Source organism: Temnothorax nylanderi, unplaced genomic scaffold (assembly GCF_030848795.1).
Source record: "Temnothorax nylanderi isolate EJ_2023f unplaced genomic scaffold, tnyl_v1.0 TNYL_tig0016_pilon, whole genome shotgun sequence".
Taxonomy (NCBI): Eukaryota; Metazoa; Arthropoda; class Insecta; order Hymenoptera; family Formicidae; genus Temnothorax; species Temnothorax nylanderi.
This window is the reverse complement of record NW_027249078.1, coordinates 1,528,615-1,549,051: the sequence shown is the minus strand read 5'-3', so window position 1 is coordinate 1,549,051 and position 20,437 is coordinate 1,528,615. Positions and strand designations below refer to the sequence as shown.

The following is a 20,437-nucleotide window of genomic DNA, read 5'->3' as shown; positions in this document are numbered from 1 at the left end:
GAGGAGTCTCATCAAATTGATCAAATAATTTAAGTTTGTTCTTTTTTGAACTGGAATAAAAGTAGGACAAGTGAGGGCAGCACAAAGAGGAATTCAATTGGTCAATTCAACACAGGATTTTTTGATTGGTTGATCCCGTTGATCACCTTTCTGCTGTCAGCAGTGTCAGCACTGTTGTCACGTGGTGTTTATCGCGCGTGCGTCTCGACTTTACCGGCTATATTACGCGTATCCGGTTACCGAGGACTCTCTTCCTGTCTCTTTCGTCGGAGTTGCGAACTTGGGTGTTTGTTCTCTCTCGCAGAGCTAAGGTCGGATCGACGACTTACACCGATTTTAAGTTCCATCCGTGTCTCGAGAAACCAAATCTAAACGGGAAAAATGACGACCGAAGCCGAGCTCGCGTGCGTTTATTCCGCGTTGATACTCGTCGACGACGACATCGCCGTAACCGTAAGTATCGTCACGCGGGTTTTGTCACGCTTGTGTCCGTTCTCGCCATCTGTGGTTTCGGTTTTACCGGTTTTGCGTCCCAACTTCCACTCCTCGCGTCTGTTTATTAATTATCGTAATTGCATCATCTATGTCTTCTTTTTAAACAAATACTTTTCTATTCAACGAGTCATATCTTGGCTTAATCTCTCGGAACCTAACCCTGGAGTGTACACGTGTTCCTTTGTGGTAAAAGTATCAAAAGTTTAATTAATTTTGGTGATTAGAGATAAAAGGTCATATCGTGAATCTAATTTTTGTTGTTACATTGTTTTATCGTGATAGTTTTTATTATATATTTATACTTTATGTGCTATGTAGATTATACAGCGATTACAATTCATTAAACATTTACTACATACAAATTTTGTCGATTATAAAATTTGCAAAACAGAAATGTTTGACAGTTTCTTAATCGATTTGTGATAATTTGTACAAGTACCTTAATTTATTAAGGCTATAATGCATCGTCTACAATGACGGCAGGAGTAATATCTTACTGCTTATGTCTTACTGCATACTCCTGCTACCATTGTAGACGACGCTTAATAGTTGTTTAATTTTTCAATGCATTTCTGCATTGAAAATGCTTTCTGCATTTCAATCTTTTAAAAGAGAACAATATTTTCATAATTAAAGTAAAGTAATGTTTCACTACATTTTGCATAAGGTGGCGCTTTTTGTTCGATTCCACTATTGCAAATGTTAGGTTTTGTGAAATGATAGAATCTGCAAATTAATTTTATGTAAAATTAAAAATAAGTACAATGTATTATCTTGAATTATGTTTTTATTTCACAGGGCGAGAAGATACAGACAATTTTAAAAGCAGCCAATGTAAATGTTGAATCTTATTGGCCTGGACTTTTTGCTAAAGCCTTGGAAGGCGTAAATGTTAAAGAATTAATTACCAACATCGGATCTGGTGTCGGAGCTGCACCTGCAGGAGCAGGTAATACATATACTTTTCTATTGATAGACTATAAGCTTTAATCATAAGTACAAGTACTTATGTTCTTTTTACTTTCCTGCAAAATACAGCAAGAAATTTGTATTAAGTAAATACTTGGGAATATATAACTGCGCATTTATCCGAAATAGATTTGGAAGAACGTTATTTAAGTTTGCTATAAATTTGCAAATGTTTATTATCCTCTTCATCCACCGATCTAGATCATTTAAATTGCTAGCCCGGTCAGCAAAAGAGGTGAAAGAAATTGAAAACAAACTTTCTGATTATATCAATAAAGATAGAATCTTAAAGTTTTGTTAGCAACATGGAAAAGTATAGAAAAATTGTAAATTTACTGAAATGCTACTTCAATATATTGCAATATGAATTAATCTTTATTTTTTTTAATGTCATTTATTCTGACAAACAATCTTTAACTATTATTCTTTTATAAAAAAATATATTTTGTTCTTTTAAAGCTCCAGCTGCTGCAGCGCCTGTTAGCACCGAAGCTGCTCCAGCCAAAGAAGAAAAGAAGAAGGAAGAACCAGAGGAAGAATCAGACGACGACATGGGTTTCGGTGAGTTATACATCAAATTTATAATATTTAAATCTTAAAAAGATAACTGAAGAACAGCGTAACAAATATTCAGTGATTAATATAGCATGTATTAGCTACAGAATATACACATGATGATAATATTTCAAGAATGAGAATACAATAAATTAATTATCTTATTCAATGGACGTAATTAATTCTGATATTAATCGCAATGCACTATCTGCTTACAGGTCTATTCGACTAGGGATCAGGGATCGCGTTGGTCCATTCCTTTTTATGTATGTACCGTTATATTGTACACACGATATAAACAATGAAAACATTTCGATAAGAAAAGTGTATACTTTTTTTCCAACCATAGAAAAGCGATCGCAAACAATAAGGGTTTTACTTTTCTCTTATTATATATGAAATATGTAATATGTATGAGAATATTTCGATGAAACATGCGTAGAACATGTTCAATGAACTCTATGTGGGAAAAAAATATATTTCCTATTTTTGTTCTCTCTATAGTCATACATATATCTATATAGAATTCTGTTTTTTTTTTGTACCGTGTATATTCAACGGAGTAAGCTACAATTCTAACCACATTATATTTTATTTCTCGGTAATCTATCTGCTGATCGGTAATATGCGCTAGTAAATTCAGTCGATCTCTTACGTAGCATTTAATAACAATTGTTCCGTCGTTAAAAGAACCTGCTTTCATCGGCGGATTTATTTTTTAATACACCGTCTTATTCAACAAAGTTACTTTTATGTGCACTCTGCTCTATGTAGACTCTAACTTGAATAATTATTACAATTTGTCACATAATAATTTGATTACATATTCGTGCTGTTACATTATATAAGATGATTGGTCGGCAATATTCCGTTATTTCATTTCTTAATCAATTGGTGTATATGGAGTGAAAATAGTTGTAAATTGAGAATTGTCAATCTTGATATGACTTCGAAAATGCCAAAATTAAGATCACCACCTTGCCCTTTTCAAAACCAAGCAATTTTTATCTAAAACATTTCTCGCTAAAATACTTAGTTTAAGAGATAAAATATTTTAACACTTTAGTACGTGGTGGTGGTATACAAGATGGTTTACGACCATCTTGTGTACATATATTTTCTCCTTTTTAACAGCTATTTTAATTTTTTAATTCGCCGTTATCATCATGTTGCGCTTCTGGTTCTGATAATGGCAACCATTGTGCCGAAGCACCCTTTCCGGATAATACACGCTGAAACAATTCTCTTTGACACGAGCCGGATACTTCGCACTTGGCCAAGAGCTCACCACTCGCTCGTAGCACAGAGAATTGTAAGACACACTTCGGTAATATGTCGCTACTAATATCAAAAGTAAGAATATCGTTCCACACGGGACTGGTAACCTCGCGTTGTACACTCGATTTCTTCTTCTTGAGACTCTTACCGTCCTGGATCAGTGACACCTAAACGATTTTTATTTTAAGTAAACCAAATTTAAGGTCAGTGCATCGATACGTACGTACCTTCACATACGGATTGGCGTTTACGGGATCGTCGAAAATGGGTAAATTTTTCGCCCTGACGACGATAATCGTCAGTTTCTCTATGGACAATTGATACGAGATGGAGACCATCAATTCACCCAGAGGCGGTGCTTTAAATCCACCCTCCATCCCATATCGAAGAATTGGTTTTACGAGAGTGATCAAGTTTGCACCGAGATCCGGCACGGAAGAAAGAGGAAGCTGTACGTAGCCTAAACCACGATGTCTCATAAACGCATCGAAATCATAGAGCAGAATTTCTAATGTTCGTCCAGCCAGTGATGCAGGCGTTACTTCAAAAACGAAGTCTTCATCGAATACTAAAAAAAAGATCAGATATATAAAATATTTTAATGCTTTAAAGCAGAGAGAAGAATGAGAGTGGTCATGCCCGCAACCCGTATTTTAGCTGTTACCGAATCCTGTAGGTAATGTGCACGATAATTGATTCTCTTTGGAAAAAAAACAAAAAATCGTGAACATAACACAGAAAAGAACCACAAAATCGTGGACATAGCACGGAAGAGGACCACAAAATCGTCCACATTACCTATAGGATTCGGTAACACCTAAAACGTACGCGCAAGCGGGCATGACCATTCTCAATTCTCATCTTTTTCTCTGCTTTAAAGAGAGTTGCGTCATTTTGCGATAACCCCGTTAAAATAATAGGAAAATAGTTACCAGGATTCAAAGTACGTCTGTGTATTGTAGTTTGCCATACGTTATTACGATCAGGTAACAAACGTATCTTGGCGTAAGGGTCTGCGGTGCCGCTCAATTCTCGGGCGCGAAGATCGTGTGCCTTTGTAAAATGCGAAGAAAAAAATGATTATTCCGATCTATACATTCGGCAATAGTAAATACATGATCTACACGATGTACACGAGAAATAGATACCTCGATCAGTCTCACTGTAAGTATTCCAGCGTTGACGTCGTATATCAAACCCAATATTAATTCACCCCTGATTTCGTCAGACGAAGAAGTTGAAGAGGAAGACGAGAGCTATGATACAAAAAATACACTTAGCTGCAGTAATGCAATTATTGACGAATTGAAAACAATATCACGAAACTACGATATACCTTGTGTCGTGGAGATGATTCGATCTCGACGCTGTTCAACCTGGAGTAAGACCCGTCTATACTCCGCGGCGGTGGTCTGACGATTATCATGCGCTTCTCAGATGCGATCATTGTGCCTTCCGGAATGGGTGGTGCAAGAGGACTCATTGGAGACGGAGAAATATCATCTGATTCCGAGAGATGGTGTATAACTGCGAAAGGAACGTTCAGGTTTATAACAGAAGACACTTCAATGTTGCGATTCTATTAAATTGACAAAATCTTCCGATTTTAAGAAATATATCAAAAAGATTTATATACATCATAGTCAAAATTCGAATTCGTAAAACGTCTGACTAATTCAATTCCAATTCTGCTGTATCTGCTGCCTTATTAGAATTTTTAGAACACATATGTATCTACCTCTTCTAGGCGAATCACTGGCAATGCTATCAAATACATGATCAGACTGCCATTCATCATCATCCGACTGACTGTCATTACGTCTGATAATCCTATTTTCCCGCGAAAGCGCAACACCGACTAAAACGTCTTTCGATGACTTGGCTGCCTCTTCGGCTCTGTCTAACAAATCTTTCTCAAACCTGAAAGAGATTATATTATTTATTTATTTTTCGGTACACTGGAACTGTGATAATCGGCTCATTTATAGAAAAGTGGTAAATTAAATTAAGGCTAATATAAGCCTGAAAGTGCAGATATTTGTGCAATATCACAGTAATATTTTCTACTTCAACCTCATTAGAGCTAATTGCGGTCTCTCTCCAGGTCTTTTTCAGCCAATCAAATATAAATTCAAGTAAGGAATTATTTGAGTAAAGGCCGATACTAGTTCTAATGCGGTACAAATAAAAATATAGTTGTGATATGGCACATTTGCAAGTTTGTATCAATCTTAATTAAATCTATTAAATTTTATTGCCATTTTAGCGATAGTTTTTTTATGTTATTGTTATTAATTGTAAGCTGAATCATTATTTGACAGTTGTGATGAATGCAATAAGTGACGTTATAGACTTTATTCAGCATCGCTATGTCGGATTTTAGAACAGAATTTTAGGGAAATTATTAGTCGCGACTGAGTTATCCAAGCTAAAAATATACATTATATTCTAGGCAAGAAGGAAGAATACGAGGAATACGTGCCAGTTGAGCGGTCCTCCGACCGAAGTAAGCAATCGTCGGCGACGCGCGCAAATAGTGTAGACGATCACCGCTGAGATTGCCCCGGTAGCGGCTCCAACCGTGCCTAGAATTGCGACCACTCCGGCACCGTGAACATCCATCTTAATTGGGAACCTGCATTCGACATTACGATCAAATTTGACTTTTCATCGTCGAGCGGATTCACCACGATCCGCGTCGCAACGCCATGGCGATTAAACAGTTATTATCCAATTTCATTTGATTATATGTATCAACCTCACCAACTTAGGATGACTTCGAACAAATTCCGATCAATTTAATTAGCAATCAATTCCATCGGCAGAGTTGTTCAAAGCAAAATTCCTAATATTGTAATTCACTTTATCAAATCCCTTTTTTCGCGTGTTAAATAAGAAAAAAAATTAATGATTCTACTCACGTTAACAAAATAATGTTACTCGATAAGTTAATCGCTGATTAAGTTAATTGAAGTTTGGTCGAAATCACCCTTAAAGTTGATTCCCAGTTCAATTTACACGTCTTGTACATAAATAGCATTTGTTTTTTATGCATATGTTACTCTTTCTCTTTCTTTCTGGTGCGCGCACGCGTTCTTCTAAGTATAAAGATACGACTATAATTTGAGAGAGGATAGCTAATTGCTACGTCATCCTCGTTTGTTCCAGATGGTGCAACTGGATCTGTGGAAATAAATCGCCCGGGATTTGCAGGCGTCATTATTCTCGAAAGCCAAAGCGTACTCTTTGGAATATAACGCGCTCCTCCGGAAATAAGACACGAGACGCGTATCATTAGCCGGAGACATACGGCAAAACGTGTGGTAAATACTCACACTTACCCCTGTCATCCGCGCGGCGTTACATTACATTCTCGTTTACGCTGGAAAGAGAAACTGGGGGCAACGAGCTGCTCCTTAGCTCCGAAGTCGAGGAAAACGAGTCACGGCGAGAATGATGAATCAGCAAACGGCGGATGATCTATCAATGGGCATGTTAAAATTCATGCCCTCCGTAGAACGTACACTTTCACACCTCGTAGACTCACCCTCGGAGGAGCGCCATGAGGAGGACGTGCGCACGCGCCGGCACGCAGATTCTCATCTCCGCTAACGACGGTGAAGGATCATCGAGCGACCTTGACTCCCTAAAGGTGAAGTGCACATTGCGGGTGAAAATTTTTGAACAATTTTTTTCGTCCGCTCGCGCAGCGAGCAGTCGCGAAAGCGCGCATGGCGCACAAGTGAAACCGCTAAAGAGATGTTAATTAACCCTTGATTTGCATATACCTGCGAGCCTGCGATAACAATTTGTAGCCCGAGTCCTATACAAGAGGTCTTCCTAGAAAATAAGAAAAAGAATTTTCTTAATATTGTTGCGAGTAAACCAGTGCATACATATAAGTTAGGTATGTAAAGTAATAATTTCCTTTATATAATTTTGATTATTAATCGATTGTTGATTACTGATCGTCAATCGCGATTGCTTTTTTAATAACTTCAAGTGATTTACTTGTCGATAACAGCAATCGGCACGCATATTCCCTTCTTTTTAGACGTTATAAACATTTTTCATGTTTATTATTGTTATATAGGGAAGAGGAAGGAGAAAGATATACGCGCTACCAACGAAGAACCGCTTACATCCAGCACTGAGATAAACGGTTACGGAGGGGATATCCTAGTCGCGCGTCGCCGGTTTGCCGACGAGGGCGACGAGCTAAATTTAGGACGCACGCGCGGACCTCGCGCAGCCCCTCTCGGCCGTGTCATCGTCGTCCGTCGTCGTCACGAGCCGCGTCGAGCTCGGGGTGTCCGCCGTGTCCGGCCGGTTTCCCGAGATGGCGGGTTCCGAGATGCCGCGTGAGACCAGCGAAAGACCATCGGCTATCGTGCGCATCGCGTATCACGTGCGTATAATGATAGCTATCGCGGCTCATTGTCAGCCACCCGCTCGACGGCGGGTTGTCCATCGCACTTAATAATCATCGTCGTGCCAGTCTCCGTTATTGATTTGTGGACTTGGTCCGTTCGCTTTCGACATTTACGTCGGCGCGTCTTTGCGAAAAGTTCCCGCCGACGGAGGATTTATCTGCTATTTGTCCACGGCGTCGCGAACATTTCGCGAATGTCAAGCGGTACCATGTCGCGCGTTGTCATGATAATTTCCGCGTTGACGTCATTCAGATATGCGCGATGGCGTAACTTGTAGCGTTTACTGTAAAGAGCATCGAATAATTTTTACATAATCAAGATACACCGCGGACGTCAAAGTCCGACGTTTGAACCGACTGATCGAGAACCGCGAGATCGACGACGGGCTGCTACGGCTATTTCCGGCACGGATTTGCACGTGACTTGGAGTGACTTCGGTCAAATCCCGACTAACTTAGCAAGCAATACAATGAAAAACATTTGAAGAATAGGAAAAAAAATATGAAGACTATACGTTAAAATACACATTAAAACAGGGTTCTGTTTATAATTTTATACATATACATAGCATATTTTACATGTGTACGTATATAAGTATGTACAAAATTATGTATATTTATATTTTACACGTATGTAAAATTATATATAGAATCCTATTTTGGAATCTGACATATCGCAGGTAGACCATCTCTAAGACAGGCTTAATTCTATTCTATTCTATTTTTTTATATATCCGCCGTGTCGTTTGTTTCTGCAGCAATTGAGCGTCATGTGCGGCACGCGTGATCCCACCGCGCCGAGTGTCGCGGATGCGAACGCCGGCGGCGCGGACGCGCGCGGCATGGTGTGTACGCGTCGCCTGCTGGGTCTGCCGATGTTCGCGACGGTGACGTCGGCGTTCTGCGGCGCGTACGCGGCCGCCCGGGGCTCCCACGAGTCGGTCGCGACGATCCTGGGCCACGCGGAGAACGGGATGCGCGCGAGCCTGGAGTTCGCCAGCCCCGTCACCGGCAGGGTCGCCGGCATCTTGGAGACGCCACTTAAGATCGTCGACGACGCGGTGTGCGTTGGCCTGGACTTCGTGGAAGAGAAGGTGCCCTCCGTGAAGCTGCCGCCCGGCCAGATCTACGCGAACGCGAAGGACGGAGTCAGGTGATGGTCCAGCAGTCGAGGCTCGAACGACGGAGCTCTCTCGTTCGAATTAATCCCTTCCCTTCCTGATTCTTGAATATAAAATATCCTAAATACTATCATGTCTCTTCCAAGTACATATATATTAATGTTATTGCATATTATTATAAATGAAAATTGGCACAATTATTATAATATGCATTTTTATACAATATTAGTAAAACTAATTAGTAACCCTATAATAGTAACTGTATTAGTAAAACTATACTGCATGTAAAAAGTTATACAGCTACTTTAAATCTCGTCCTATATAAAAACTTACTAAGAGTAGTCTACTACTGATAGAAAACTACTAATATAGAGTATATAGTCAATTTTTCTTTAGATATTCAGACACGATATAATTGACAATCTTTTCCTACGTATTTGTTTGGCTGTGTTGTAGGAATATATTTACGTCGGCGTTAGAAACCCTCAGGCTCCTGTTTGGCGGGTCGAAGGATCGGATAGAGGACTTGGGTGCGAACGAGGCCGCGCAGGGAATTCGGAAAATGTCTAGCTGAATGGTGAAAATGCTCGGACTTTCGTCGTGGAGTGCACTACTGTAATGTCTCGAATCCATTTCGGACGAGTGACTCGTGTCAGAATTCACGGTACGTATTATGAAACGTTTCGGAACGGATTCCGATCGGAATTATTCCGTTTTCCCTTAAAAAAAACACACAATAGGAATCTAGGAAATAACTACAATCGGAATCCATTTCGAAAAGTTCCACACAATACGTGCCCAAAACGGAATTCCATTTCGTGCAAATAGAATTCTGTCTCCTGAAATCAGACATGAATTATAAGTCGTCTTAAAGCGAGTTTCAGCACCAGAACATTGCGATATAAAAATATAGTCTATTGAGCAATACGTGATAACGCAATCGTCTCGATGATAAGCGAGTCACTTGTCGATGACAAGTGACATAAACGCGATACTCGCCGTAAAACGAATGTCCGGGTAGCGTCCGACTGCGATATATCTTTGTACGATAGCTGTTTTACGTTGTTACACAAATAAATTTCGCTTTCGTTTTTATATCTCCTTTATAGTCAGGTACGATTTACGACATTTACGTTGTAAAGTGCAGGCGTCGCGCTAGTTGAACATCGGCATCACGTAAACTTGAGTTTGAACTCGCGAGACGATCGCGCCGAACGATCGATGCATCGAATCGTGCGGTGCAAATTGCGGAACGCAGCGTCGGTCGACTACCACATCAATTTCAGACTCGCCGCGTTCGGTTGACGAACCGATCGTTGATCGCTTCGCGAGCGAGCTCCGAGAAAAAGCGGCAAGAATCCGCGGGGGAAATCGCGAAAAAAAAAATGGAAATGAAAAGGAGAACGAGGGAGCCCGAAGGTCGTCCATCTTCGATATATCGTTCGATGCGTCGCACGACGGCTGACGATGGGTGCATCGGTCAGCATCGGCCCGCCATGTTATCGCATTCAGGGCTAGGATTACCGCCAATTCTCTCTGTCTGTGCGCGTCGGTTTACGTTGGGCTACGTGAGGGGCGTAAATAACGGACATCGCTGGCTCGTGGCTCGGCAGGCTCGGTCCGCTCGGTGAGAATCAGTGAGAATCCTTGCGATTTGCGATCGCGTCTCGTTCCGAACGTCGGTCCGAGGTGATGCTACCCTAATTACGTCAGTATACCCCCGGCGCGTCGCTATGTCTGGCCAATACTGCTTCGTGTGTGCGAGCAACGAGGGTGTCTTCCTGGACGTCACGCCGGACAATCGTAACACTTTCGGCGATCAGATCGAGACGTGCCTGTCCAGCAAGGTAAATAGAGCTATAAGAATGAAGAATAATCGGCGAGCGCGACACCGCGCGCGAGTCTCGAGAGATGGGTTCGCGTTCGCGCGTGTTTATCAGATTCTCGGCGGCTCTTGTCGGATAGATTCGTTTGCTTCTTTTAGCGCTGATATTGCGCTGATCGTAAGACCAAGTAGATATATCTATATGGATTCATGGATTGCCGAGAGACGAGAACGTTCAAACTCGGAAGCGCGAGGACGCGGTTTCCAATCAAGATTTCCATCGAGAGATCGCCGCTTGGTTTAGGTTTAGGTTAGAATTGCAGCTGTTAGGTTAGGTTCGAGCCTGGCTCTCTCCCGAGGGCCGGCGCGGGCGGACGCGGACGTCTGCCGCGTCTCGCCTCGAGCCTCGTACGTGCGAAATCTGGAAATCAGGGGGAATTGACGCCCGTCGGATCAATCCGACTATCAATTAGCCATGCCTGCGTCGCGTCCGATCACGCGTGCAGCGGGAAACATGACGCGTCACGTCATCTGTTCCCGAAACTCGGAACTTGCGAGTGTGAAAACAAAAAGAAAAAGAATGAGGGTGAGGGAGAGAGAGGAGACGTATAGATGGTGATGGTGTAGATGTACTGCTTACTACGCTGTGACAAATAGTTCCGAGCCCGGGATATATCGCGAGGAACGATGGAAGTATTGGAAGTGCGAGCGGCCGCGTGACGAACCGCTCGAATCGCGCTCGGCTTCGATTTTTTTACGCGAATAAGTACTATTTTCTTCGCAAGCAAAAAAGGAGAGAGACGTGGATCGTGTCAATCTCGGTGTACGGCTTGTGTCCGTCTCGTGTCCCGTTTTACCGACATTTTGCTGTGCGTACGTATGTATGGGTATTTTATTTCACATACGTGTATATGTACGTAAAAATATACACACAGTGAACGATTGAGGCTATTTACTTCGTCTCTCGCGCCGACTTTGCAATTCCGTTTTTCGTACGCGTTTATTTACGTTGCTCCGACTTGTTCCGAAAATTGGAAGAAATTTGTGGGATAATTTGTACGTAACTGGATATTATTATGTGTTGTTTATTACATCATCTCGGTCAATATTGAGTCGACGTATTGTTTCATTTGTTAATGAAAGTCGCGTAGGTCCGTGTATGTATACGCATATGTGTATCACTATTCACTAGACCGACCGGACACTCCGTTTTTTCCTCCTTTATTAACCCACAACGAGAGGAAGATGATTAGAATTAAGAATAATGATTGGATAATTTTGGAGTAATGCTGTAACCTGTTCTCTTGTCTTAGATTAACGAATGCATCGATCTGTCGAGCAAGATATGTTACAAGTGCGCGTATGAATTAGATCAGTGCGCTAAATTTGTACAAAAGTATAAGAAGTCACATGAGATATCGGAGCGGAGAGCCGCAACGTCAAAGCCATGTTGTTTCCTGTGCCACGAGTTAGTGGACAGTAACCGTATCTTCGATATTACCAAGGACAATAACGTGTTATTTAATCCTCTTCAGAAAATCCGCAGCATTTTCAACGACGATGTAAGTCCGAGTGTTGCCTTTTCGTCGCAAGGCAAATAATGTAACTACAAATGCCTACGTTCGATGTCTATGTTCTGTTTTTGCAGGTCAGTAAGAAGAATATCCGTTTGAAGCTGATATGCCTATCGTGTCGATATAACTTGGATGTTTTGTATGATCTGAGAAGGGTGTATCAGGAAACAATCGCCAATTTAAAAGCTCTGATTAATGAAGAGATAAACTATTCAAGTTTTCCAAAGGTAATAACAAATTATGTTAAATTATACATGCGGTACATGCCTGCTATGTTTTGCGTCGATTTTTTTTATTTTCCCAGTGACATTTATATTACGCAATTGCAATTTTTCATTGCAGGTACACACAGATGTGGTAAATCGCAAAACGACTATTACCACATTTCCAGATATTACATTTTATGGTTCGGTAAATTCCGATAGCGACAGTAACGAGAAGAATACTAATATGGCGCGACGTGGTAAGCGACGTCTTAAGGGACACAAGGCACGGATCAATGCACAAATCAAATTGCGAAACACCAAGTCGAAAGTTAGAAATTGCGACAAGTGTCATGGTGCAGTTGCGAGCGGTATCGACATGTACAGATTTTATCACACGGGTCTAACGGTATGCAAGAATTGTTGGATAACGATAGATCCGAGTAGTGACAAGATACGACGATCCCGTCAGACACAATCCTATTTGGCAGAAACAAAATTGTGCACAGTTTTCTTAACTGACGTACTGAGTCAAAAATCGCAAAGGAAAAAGAAAATGCACGAGGTGGAAAAAAATAAGAACGATAATACGTCGCACGAAAGTTCACAGGAAGAAGCAAAATCTGCCGGGAGTAGTAGTCCTTCGTTGGTCTCGTCTAAAAGGAATTACATTGTTAACGGTAAAGCAAGACGAGGAAGAAAACGGCGAATTAACATCATGGATAGGTCGAAAGACATCGAGCACACGCCATCGAAAATTACAAGATTGAGTAAAGAGCGCACAAATACGAACGAGGTGAAATCGACGAAAGCGTCAGTGGATGCAGAGCAACAGTCCAGTACTCATTTGACGCAAAGACGAGGACGTAAAAGAACGATCGATGATAGAAGTTCGGATTCGGACGGTTCTCTGGAACAAAGAGAGACCCGTAGTAGTAAATTGAATGACCGTGTAAATAAGACAAATAGGAAGAAACAGAAATCCATTCTCGAAGGAACATCAAACGCACGTTTAGACTCTAGCGACGAAACGTCCAACGAAGATGGTAGGAGTCTGAGAAGCAAGGCAAAAGGTGCGATGAGTTTGTCGTCTATACATATAACAAAAGAAAGAGAAGAGATAAGCACCTGCAGTAGGACGAGATCGTCTTCTATATCTAGTACAGAAATGACATCGATGGAATTTAAGAGCCCGAAATCTCCAGCACAGTCGGAAGCTAAGATAGAATACGCTTGCGACAAGTGCGACAAGAAATTTGACACCAAGCTGTCCAATGCGAAACACAGACTGACGCATCTCAAGCAAGCTGCATTAAAGCTGGAAAAGTTAACCGTTTCAAGCGTTAAGGAGAAGCAGGAAACTGAAGTTGATTCACAAGATGACAATATTTCCAAAGAAGCGACGTCGCGTCCTGATAGAACCGCTGGCAAACACACCGACGATCCATCGGAAGAAATCGATGTCAATATCGAGGATACCGATGACGAAGAGATCTTCAGTTTATCCACTAGAAAAAATTTAATGAAAAAGGTGGAAAACGAGACAGGTAGTGAAGACGGCAATGTAATCGACAAACCGGAGGACAACACAGCGAGGAGCGAGTCGCGCGTAGAAGAAGAATCTGCAAATGATGAAAATATTGAAACAAATGAGTCTGAACAATGCGAAAAATCGACAGACATGCCAGACGAAACATTAGAGACAGAAGATGATAAAGACGAAAAAGATGAAGAGAAAAGGGACAAACATACGACGGAGGACAAGGATGAGACATCGGTAAACAGGGACAGTGACGAATCCAAAGATGAGGATGTGCAGAAAACTGTTGTCACTATAGTAGAGAACGAGGATAATGTGGATGAGGAGAAAGACAAAGAGATAGAGGACGACGCGAAAGTTTCTACTGTAGAAAACGAAAAGGCTATTAATGAATGTAACAATGATGAAGAGGTTCTTCACGAGGAAACAACGCGCGATAGTGAAACGATTAGGTCACCAATTTTATCAATTCATGAAACAAGCAAGGATATCGAGGATCACGAAAGTTGCGAAAATAATTTAGAAAATAACTGCGAAGATTATAAAGATGGGATGGTGGATGAACCAGATAAAGATGAGATAATGGATGAACCAGATAAAGATGAGATAATGGATGAACCAGATAAAGATGAGATAATGGATGAACCAGATAAAGATGAGATAATGGATGAACCAGATAAAGATGAAATAATGGATGAACCAGATAAAGATGAGATAATAGATGAAACAGAAATACCACAATGCGATTTAATGGACAAGTTTTCGAAGGAAGATACGAAAGAGGCGGAGGAAGACTTCCTAGAAATTCTGCCGACTGACAAAACAGATACATTAAATGATCAAAGAGATTTGGATGACACAATAATCGTAAATGAAGACAAAGAATTCGAAATTGAGGAATTGGAAAAACAGCAAAATAGGTTCGACGAAGAAAATATGGAAGTCGAAATAAGTGCAGATGTTGATGAACCTAATAGTGCAAAAGATACTATCAAGCCAGATCTTTCAAATGGCGAAAAGCACGACGAGATAAGAGATAGCGATGATGACGATGTCACATTTGTTCCAGTAAACAACGACAGCAATGATGACAGGGCAAAATGTAACAACATCACGGAAGAAACAGTCTCAATAGACGATTTGAAAGAGAAAAGGAAATTAGAAGAAGAGATAAAGGAGCTCGAGCAATTGGTCGACGATAATGCAATGAATAATAAGCATAGCAAGATACAGGAAAATTCGACTTACGTCTTGGACACTAGCTCTGCGGATGCGGCAAACGAGATATTGAGGGAAGTATTTGAGCTCGCTGCCGCTGAAGTTCAACATCGAGAGGATAGTAGTAACGTGAAGAACTCGGACGACGTCGCAATTTCGGAGACACTAGAGAACATATCACGGGAGATACGTAAGAGTGCCGATATGCCATCTTTGGATCCGATTAGCGTTATGGAGTTAGACGATGATATTATATTGAACTAATTGCGCCTGTGACAAACAATCACTATTGTACATTCTGTCCCATTTTTGCGAGAAATTTATCTTCGTCGTGTGTGCAATGCCTATTTACAGTTACAGAGGATTTAAGTTGATTGAAAAAAAAAAGATGTGAACTGCTGGATATCTATGGACGTATACTTTATTGCAAACTTATTCTTCGGTGTAATGAAGTTTTCAAGGTAATTCGCACTTTATATTTTTATTCCTTACATTAAATGAAGAAAGTTGGAAGGACTGCAACGACCGGGCAGTTCGCAGAATTTTTGTTACTATATATTAACTTATATCGTTTAAGAGTAGTGTTTGTTAAGTATTAAAGATAAGTATCACAATAGCATTGACTTTACGCTGATTTTCGTGTAACAGAACAGATAAGCTATAAAGCTATGCTGTAGTATGTTTGCATTAAATACGGAAATAACTAAAATTTGTTGTAAAATTAAGATATAAACTTAAGCTTGTACTTGTAACATCACAGTGTGATTATGTATATATATGTATATATATATATGTATATATATATATATATGCATATGCATATGTGTATGTATATGTACATATACATATATGTGTGTAATATTAAGATACAGAAGAAATACAGAGTAATATTATGAAGACGTTTGCACAATGATTTATCAGAAATCTGTGTGTTGCATTTTAATCATATGGTACGTGTGTAACTTTCTATTTACCAAGTTTCAATTCAAGAAAATAATTGATTTATCGTAGGTATTGTAGTAATCGTAAATAAATTCCAAAATTTTCGAATATAGAATTGTAAAAAGATTTTCAGGAGCAAATATATCGATTATTAACAATTGTTATATAATGAACATACATTATATGTGGACCCTTATTGATAAATTGCAGAAGATGCTAATGCAATAATAATTTATTGATGTAAAATTTTTAAAAAGATGAAATTTCTATTTCGATTATTTTCCCGTACATATTCTTTGAAACTTTTTTTTTATATCAATATGATCAACATAATTATTTTGATATGTAGAGCCTCTAAAATCTTACATTAATATGCGTTATTTGTCTGTATCGCTAATTAAAAATTGGAATTTTTAAACATACTCTTAATATAAGAATTATATATATAAACACACACACATATAAAAATATATATATAACACACACACACACACACACACACACACACACACACACACACACACACACACACATATATATATATATATACACAAATATATATATATGTTGTAAAATAGTATTTGGGAGTGATATAATCTTGAGCATAATGTAATAAGTTTAAGAAACGTGTGGAAGAAATTATATATACTAATGTAAAAAAATTACAAAAAAGTAACATAATTGCAATATAAATTTTAAATTATTAAACTTTCCTTAAATTAAATATATATATTCTGAGATTTCACATTGACAGTAAGACATCTACCTTTTAATTACAATGTAGGTAATGGAGATAATTATGCATGTTAATTACATATATTATTAATTAATATTACGTTGTTGAGAACTATTAGCAGATAACATAACACCTTCATATTCTTAAAACTATTAGTTTTCTATTAGTTTATTCGCAAGAAGTATACTTGTGTATGCTTTATTATGGAAATCAATTATCTATCCCATCATCGCGCATGATGTGTAAAGAATATATTATTTAGTTGTATAAAAGCATTGTTAATATCCCTCTTTGCATTTTTAATACGTATATAATTAACATTTAAATTAAATTTGTGAATATTGAATTTTCATGTAATACTTTACCAAAAGAATGGAGTGTCATTTATGACCATTTATTGTAGATATCCAGATAAAAAATATTGCATTAGCTATCGTGCATCAAATCGAATTTTTCAATGGAATTTCGCGGTGTTTGTGATATCGCTAAAAGAAGATTGCGACCAAGACATCGCCTCTTTGTTTTCGAGACTAAGCTCCGCCGAATCTTCTGAAATAATAATACCGCATGGTTTATCATAGTTACGTGTGATGTAAATCAAACGCGGTAATCAGAAAGTTTAAGAATTGCAAGAGACGCGGTTCTTTTATAGAATTTGTTTTAATTTTTGTCGATTGATTGCTGAATATTGTCTCCTACCAGCGTGCAGCTTCTTCTTTTCTTTTTCAGTCCAAAAAACACTTCTACGATTTTTCCACTGACAAAGCGCCAGTATTGCTTTCGGATCGGCGGCTCCGCATCGGTGTATAAGATGGACGTATTCATCGATGATTTCCTGCCCTATTAAAAAGACGAAGACATTTCAAATGCGTCGCACGTTATAGTTCTCGTCTTGAAAAAGTGTAACTCGCCTTTCGAAACTCCGGCAAGGGCTCGTGCTTTATCAGCGTCGTTGCACAAACCGAGTTCGTTGTATAACTCGAAGGACTTTTCTAAATAAAACGTCGCGATATCTGGTCTTCTCTAAAAAAAAAAAAAAACCAAGCTTGTTTTCGCATTGTTGACTAATCCGAAGAAATATTAATTTTATTAACACTACAAATTAGATATCGCGGAGCGACTGTGCGTTAGATATATTTAAATTACATATATTTTGTGCAATGTTAGAAAATTCGAAGAAATGTATATAATTTCTGTTTCTATAAGTTTCCTCAATAATCTTGTAATTTTTATATAGCGTCTCTTGTTTCTTTTTTATAATTGCGATCCGTAACAATTCCGTACCTTACTCAGAAAATACTCGCCGGTGCAACAATGTGCCTGTGCAAGTTTTTTCATGAGTCCAGACTCGGTTGCATTTACCATGAACAGGCGGAGGTGCTTCTCCGTGTTCGCGTCGTCGTCCAATTCCTGCAAACGTGAATCGTCCGTGAGAATCGTTTCAAAAATTGGCATTTTTTTTCGAGATCAAAATCGCATTAACACTTGCACGCGTGACGGTAAAATATAGGTCGAAAGAGGTACGAAATTATGATTAATTCTTCATTTGCCGTTTTTATCCATCGTTTACCGTGGCACGGGAAAAGTATACGTTTATACACGTAACTTGTACGCAAGTGCCATCGCCATGTGCGCGTTGCAGATGCCCTCCGGGTCCGAGATCCTCTTGGCCATTGCCAGGAACTTGGAGAAGTTCCGGTAGGCGAGTTTCACGTCGCCCGATCGTAACTGACTCATGCCCAGCTCGTACAGAACGTTCGCAATGTTTTCGTAATGCCCAGCTGTGGAGATGATCGATGATATCGCAACGAGCTCTTTTTATAATTTCAAGAAAACGCTGTGTTTCGCTGAGAGACGAAGACAGCGATGAAGCGATCGAACTTGCACGATTTTTTAGATAACGAATTCAAAATAATAAGGTAACATTTTAACAAAGTCATGATGTTTGAAATGACTTTCTCATCTTATAGTCTCATCTTATTTTTATCTTTATCTTTTTTATCTTTAAAAAGTTACTTACAATCCGTCGCTCGTACGAGAGCTTCGGTGTACGCTTTCACGGCAACGTCCGGTTGATCAGGACCGACTTGTTGCGCGTACATCAGCAGTGCTTTGTACAGAAGTACGTTGCATTCTCGAAAGATAGTCTCCTCTTTTCGACCGGTCATCTTCGACGCGTTCCACGACTTCTCCTGAGATGCTTCACGTGCGACTTTCAAGTTATACAACGACTGCACCGTGTCCTGCACTGATTGCATCACATGAACGTAATTGTATTAATATTACTAATTTATATTATAATTGTTAATTTGCAATTGATCCCAAATATCTAGTGTCTGATAAATATTTTATTAATTAACAACCGTGAATTGACAACGATAGTACATAATTATGCGAAGAGAAGAAACTGTGCAGCTGTTTAGGGTAGAAGTCGACAGAAAGTCGTGGCTAGGCGGGCCCCGTTTGTTTGCCCATTTGTATGTTAAATATAATTTATTTCGCTAACTTTGCTCGAACAGAAATCGGCCGTACAGGTAGTGTGCAAAGGTGCTCATGCGCTCATCATCACCCTCGATCAATTTAGCGTTCTCCAGAGCGCTACGGTAAAGCCGCTCCGTCACCCACCACCATTCCCAGGTCATCGCTTGAAAATACAGCGCCGTATTCAGAAATTCCGCGGCCGTGGAAACGTAGTCTCCTATATCCAGAAAATTCATAATATTCGTACTTGCTTTCGTACTTTGTACTTCGTACTTTCCTCCCAGATGTCAAAGTTCAATGGTAAGAAAGTCAAGATCATCATATGCAAACGACAGCCTTAATTTACATACAATTCGAAAAACAATTCTTTTTGTTCTTGCGAATAAATGTGCCCGATTAAAGGTTTTATATTTCATTCGCACCGGCGTTTTTGGCTCGCTCGACGGCGATCAGACTTTCCTTCAGGCGCAACATTGCATCCCTGGTGTTCTTTAAGCGTGGCTTCTCCCATGTCAGGGTACCAGGACCAGCCTCCTTACGAATTGCTTCATCGAGCTCAAATAATTCTTTCAAATAGCGGACCGATTCCTCGTAGTTGCCTTCTTCGAGCTCGTCAACGATCGCTTCATGAGGTGGTAAACGAAATCTATTTGGAGACAGATTAATAAGAAGAGGACGAGTTTGATATTTCTTCAAAACGGAAAAAAAGAAAAAGGAAGGAACAAAATACAAGTAACAGCAGCTCAAACGTTTTAATGAGGTATGGATCTATGGAGGATATTTTATTTATTTAAAAATAAAGCAACCTTCTCACTTCTGAAGGTTTTAATATCGGAAGCATCGCCCTCAGCTCGTCTTTAATCTTCCCCATCTCCCCCGAACGAGCTGCCGCGAGAGTTTTGATCGTCGCGCCTTCTCCGACCTTGGGATCGACTTTCTTGAGTTCTCCGCTGAAGTCTTTCCGCACCGGTCCTTTCGAAAATGTCCCTAAGTCGTGTCCTCGCACGTGCGCGAGCCGGTCCCTCGTCTCGCGAGCCCGACGCATCTTTCACGATTAATCGGGGACAG

General features: G+C 39.8%; 5 protein-coding genes and 1 long non-coding RNA gene across 6 annotated transcripts; 3 read left to right on the top strand and 3 right to left on the bottom strand.

Moving 5' to 3' along the window:
- Nucleotides 1–242: 242 nt before the first annotated feature.
- Nucleotides 243–2,343, top strand: LOC139768483 (60S acidic ribosomal protein P1). The gene is made up of 4 exons (XM_071698700.1): nucleotides 243–453; nucleotides 1,294–1,444; nucleotides 1,924–2,025; nucleotides 2,238–2,343. Exons 1-4 carry the CDS (start codon nucleotides 382–384, stop codon nucleotides 2,249–2,251), a joined length of 339 nt encoding a protein of 112 aa, XP_071554801.1. The 5' UTR covers nucleotides 243–381; the 3' UTR covers nucleotides 2,252–2,343.
- Nucleotides 2,094–6,933, bottom strand: LOC139768481 (synaptotagmin-5-like). Its single transcript, XM_071698698.1, has 8 exons — nucleotides 6,845–6,933; nucleotides 5,780–5,932; nucleotides 5,036–5,217; nucleotides 4,634–4,824; nucleotides 4,446–4,553; nucleotides 4,230–4,350; nucleotides 3,525–3,865; nucleotides 2,094–3,464 (listed from the first exon to the last, which is right to left on the bottom strand). The coding sequence occupies exons 1-8, from the start codon at nucleotides 6,898–6,900 to the stop codon at nucleotides 3,159–3,161; spliced, it is 1,458 nt and encodes a 485-aa protein (XP_071554799.1). The 5' UTR covers nucleotides 6,901–6,933; the 3' UTR covers nucleotides 2,094–3,158.
- A 636-nt stretch (nucleotides 6,934–7,569) lies between these two features.
- On the top strand, nucleotides 7,570–9,945 carry LOC139768482 (perilipin-1-like). The gene is made up of 3 exons (XM_071698699.1): nucleotides 7,570–7,705; nucleotides 8,488–8,882; nucleotides 9,307–9,945. Exons 1-3 carry the CDS (start codon nucleotides 7,637–7,639, stop codon nucleotides 9,422–9,424), a joined length of 582 nt encoding a protein of 193 aa, XP_071554800.1. The 5' UTR covers nucleotides 7,570–7,636; the 3' UTR covers nucleotides 9,425–9,945.
- On the bottom strand, nucleotides 8,252–10,151 carry LOC139768486 (uncharacterized). Its single transcript, XR_011717370.1, has 2 exons — nucleotides 9,984–10,151; nucleotides 8,252–8,953 (listed from the first exon to the last, which is right to left on the bottom strand). It is a non-coding gene; the product is annotated as an uncharacterized lncRNA (long non-coding RNA).
- Nucleotides 10,152–10,305: 154 nt separating this feature from the next.
- Nucleotides 10,306–16,321, top strand: LOC139768477 (uncharacterized). Its single transcript, XM_071698689.1, has 4 exons — nucleotides 10,306–10,697; nucleotides 11,989–12,237; nucleotides 12,324–12,476; nucleotides 12,592–16,321. Exons 1-4 carry the CDS (start codon nucleotides 10,584–10,586, stop codon nucleotides 15,472–15,474), a joined length of 3,399 nt encoding a protein of 1,132 aa, XP_071554790.1. The 5' UTR covers nucleotides 10,306–10,583; the 3' UTR covers nucleotides 15,475–16,321.
- Nucleotides 16,322–17,026: 705 nt separating this feature from the next.
- LOC139768560 (uncharacterized) lies at nucleotides 17,027–20,414 on the bottom strand. The gene is made up of 8 exons (XM_071698888.1): nucleotides 20,176–20,414; nucleotides 19,778–20,015; nucleotides 19,391–19,656; nucleotides 18,909–19,159; nucleotides 18,488–18,669; nucleotides 18,173–18,298; nucleotides 17,588–17,911; nucleotides 17,027–17,437 (listed from the first exon to the last, which is right to left on the bottom strand). The coding sequence occupies exons 1-7, from the start codon at nucleotides 20,412–20,414 to the stop codon at nucleotides 17,732–17,734; spliced, it is 1,482 nt and encodes a 493-aa protein (XP_071554989.1). The 3' UTR covers nucleotides 17,027–17,437; nucleotides 17,588–17,731.
- Nucleotides 20,415–20,437: the final 23 nt, after the last annotated feature.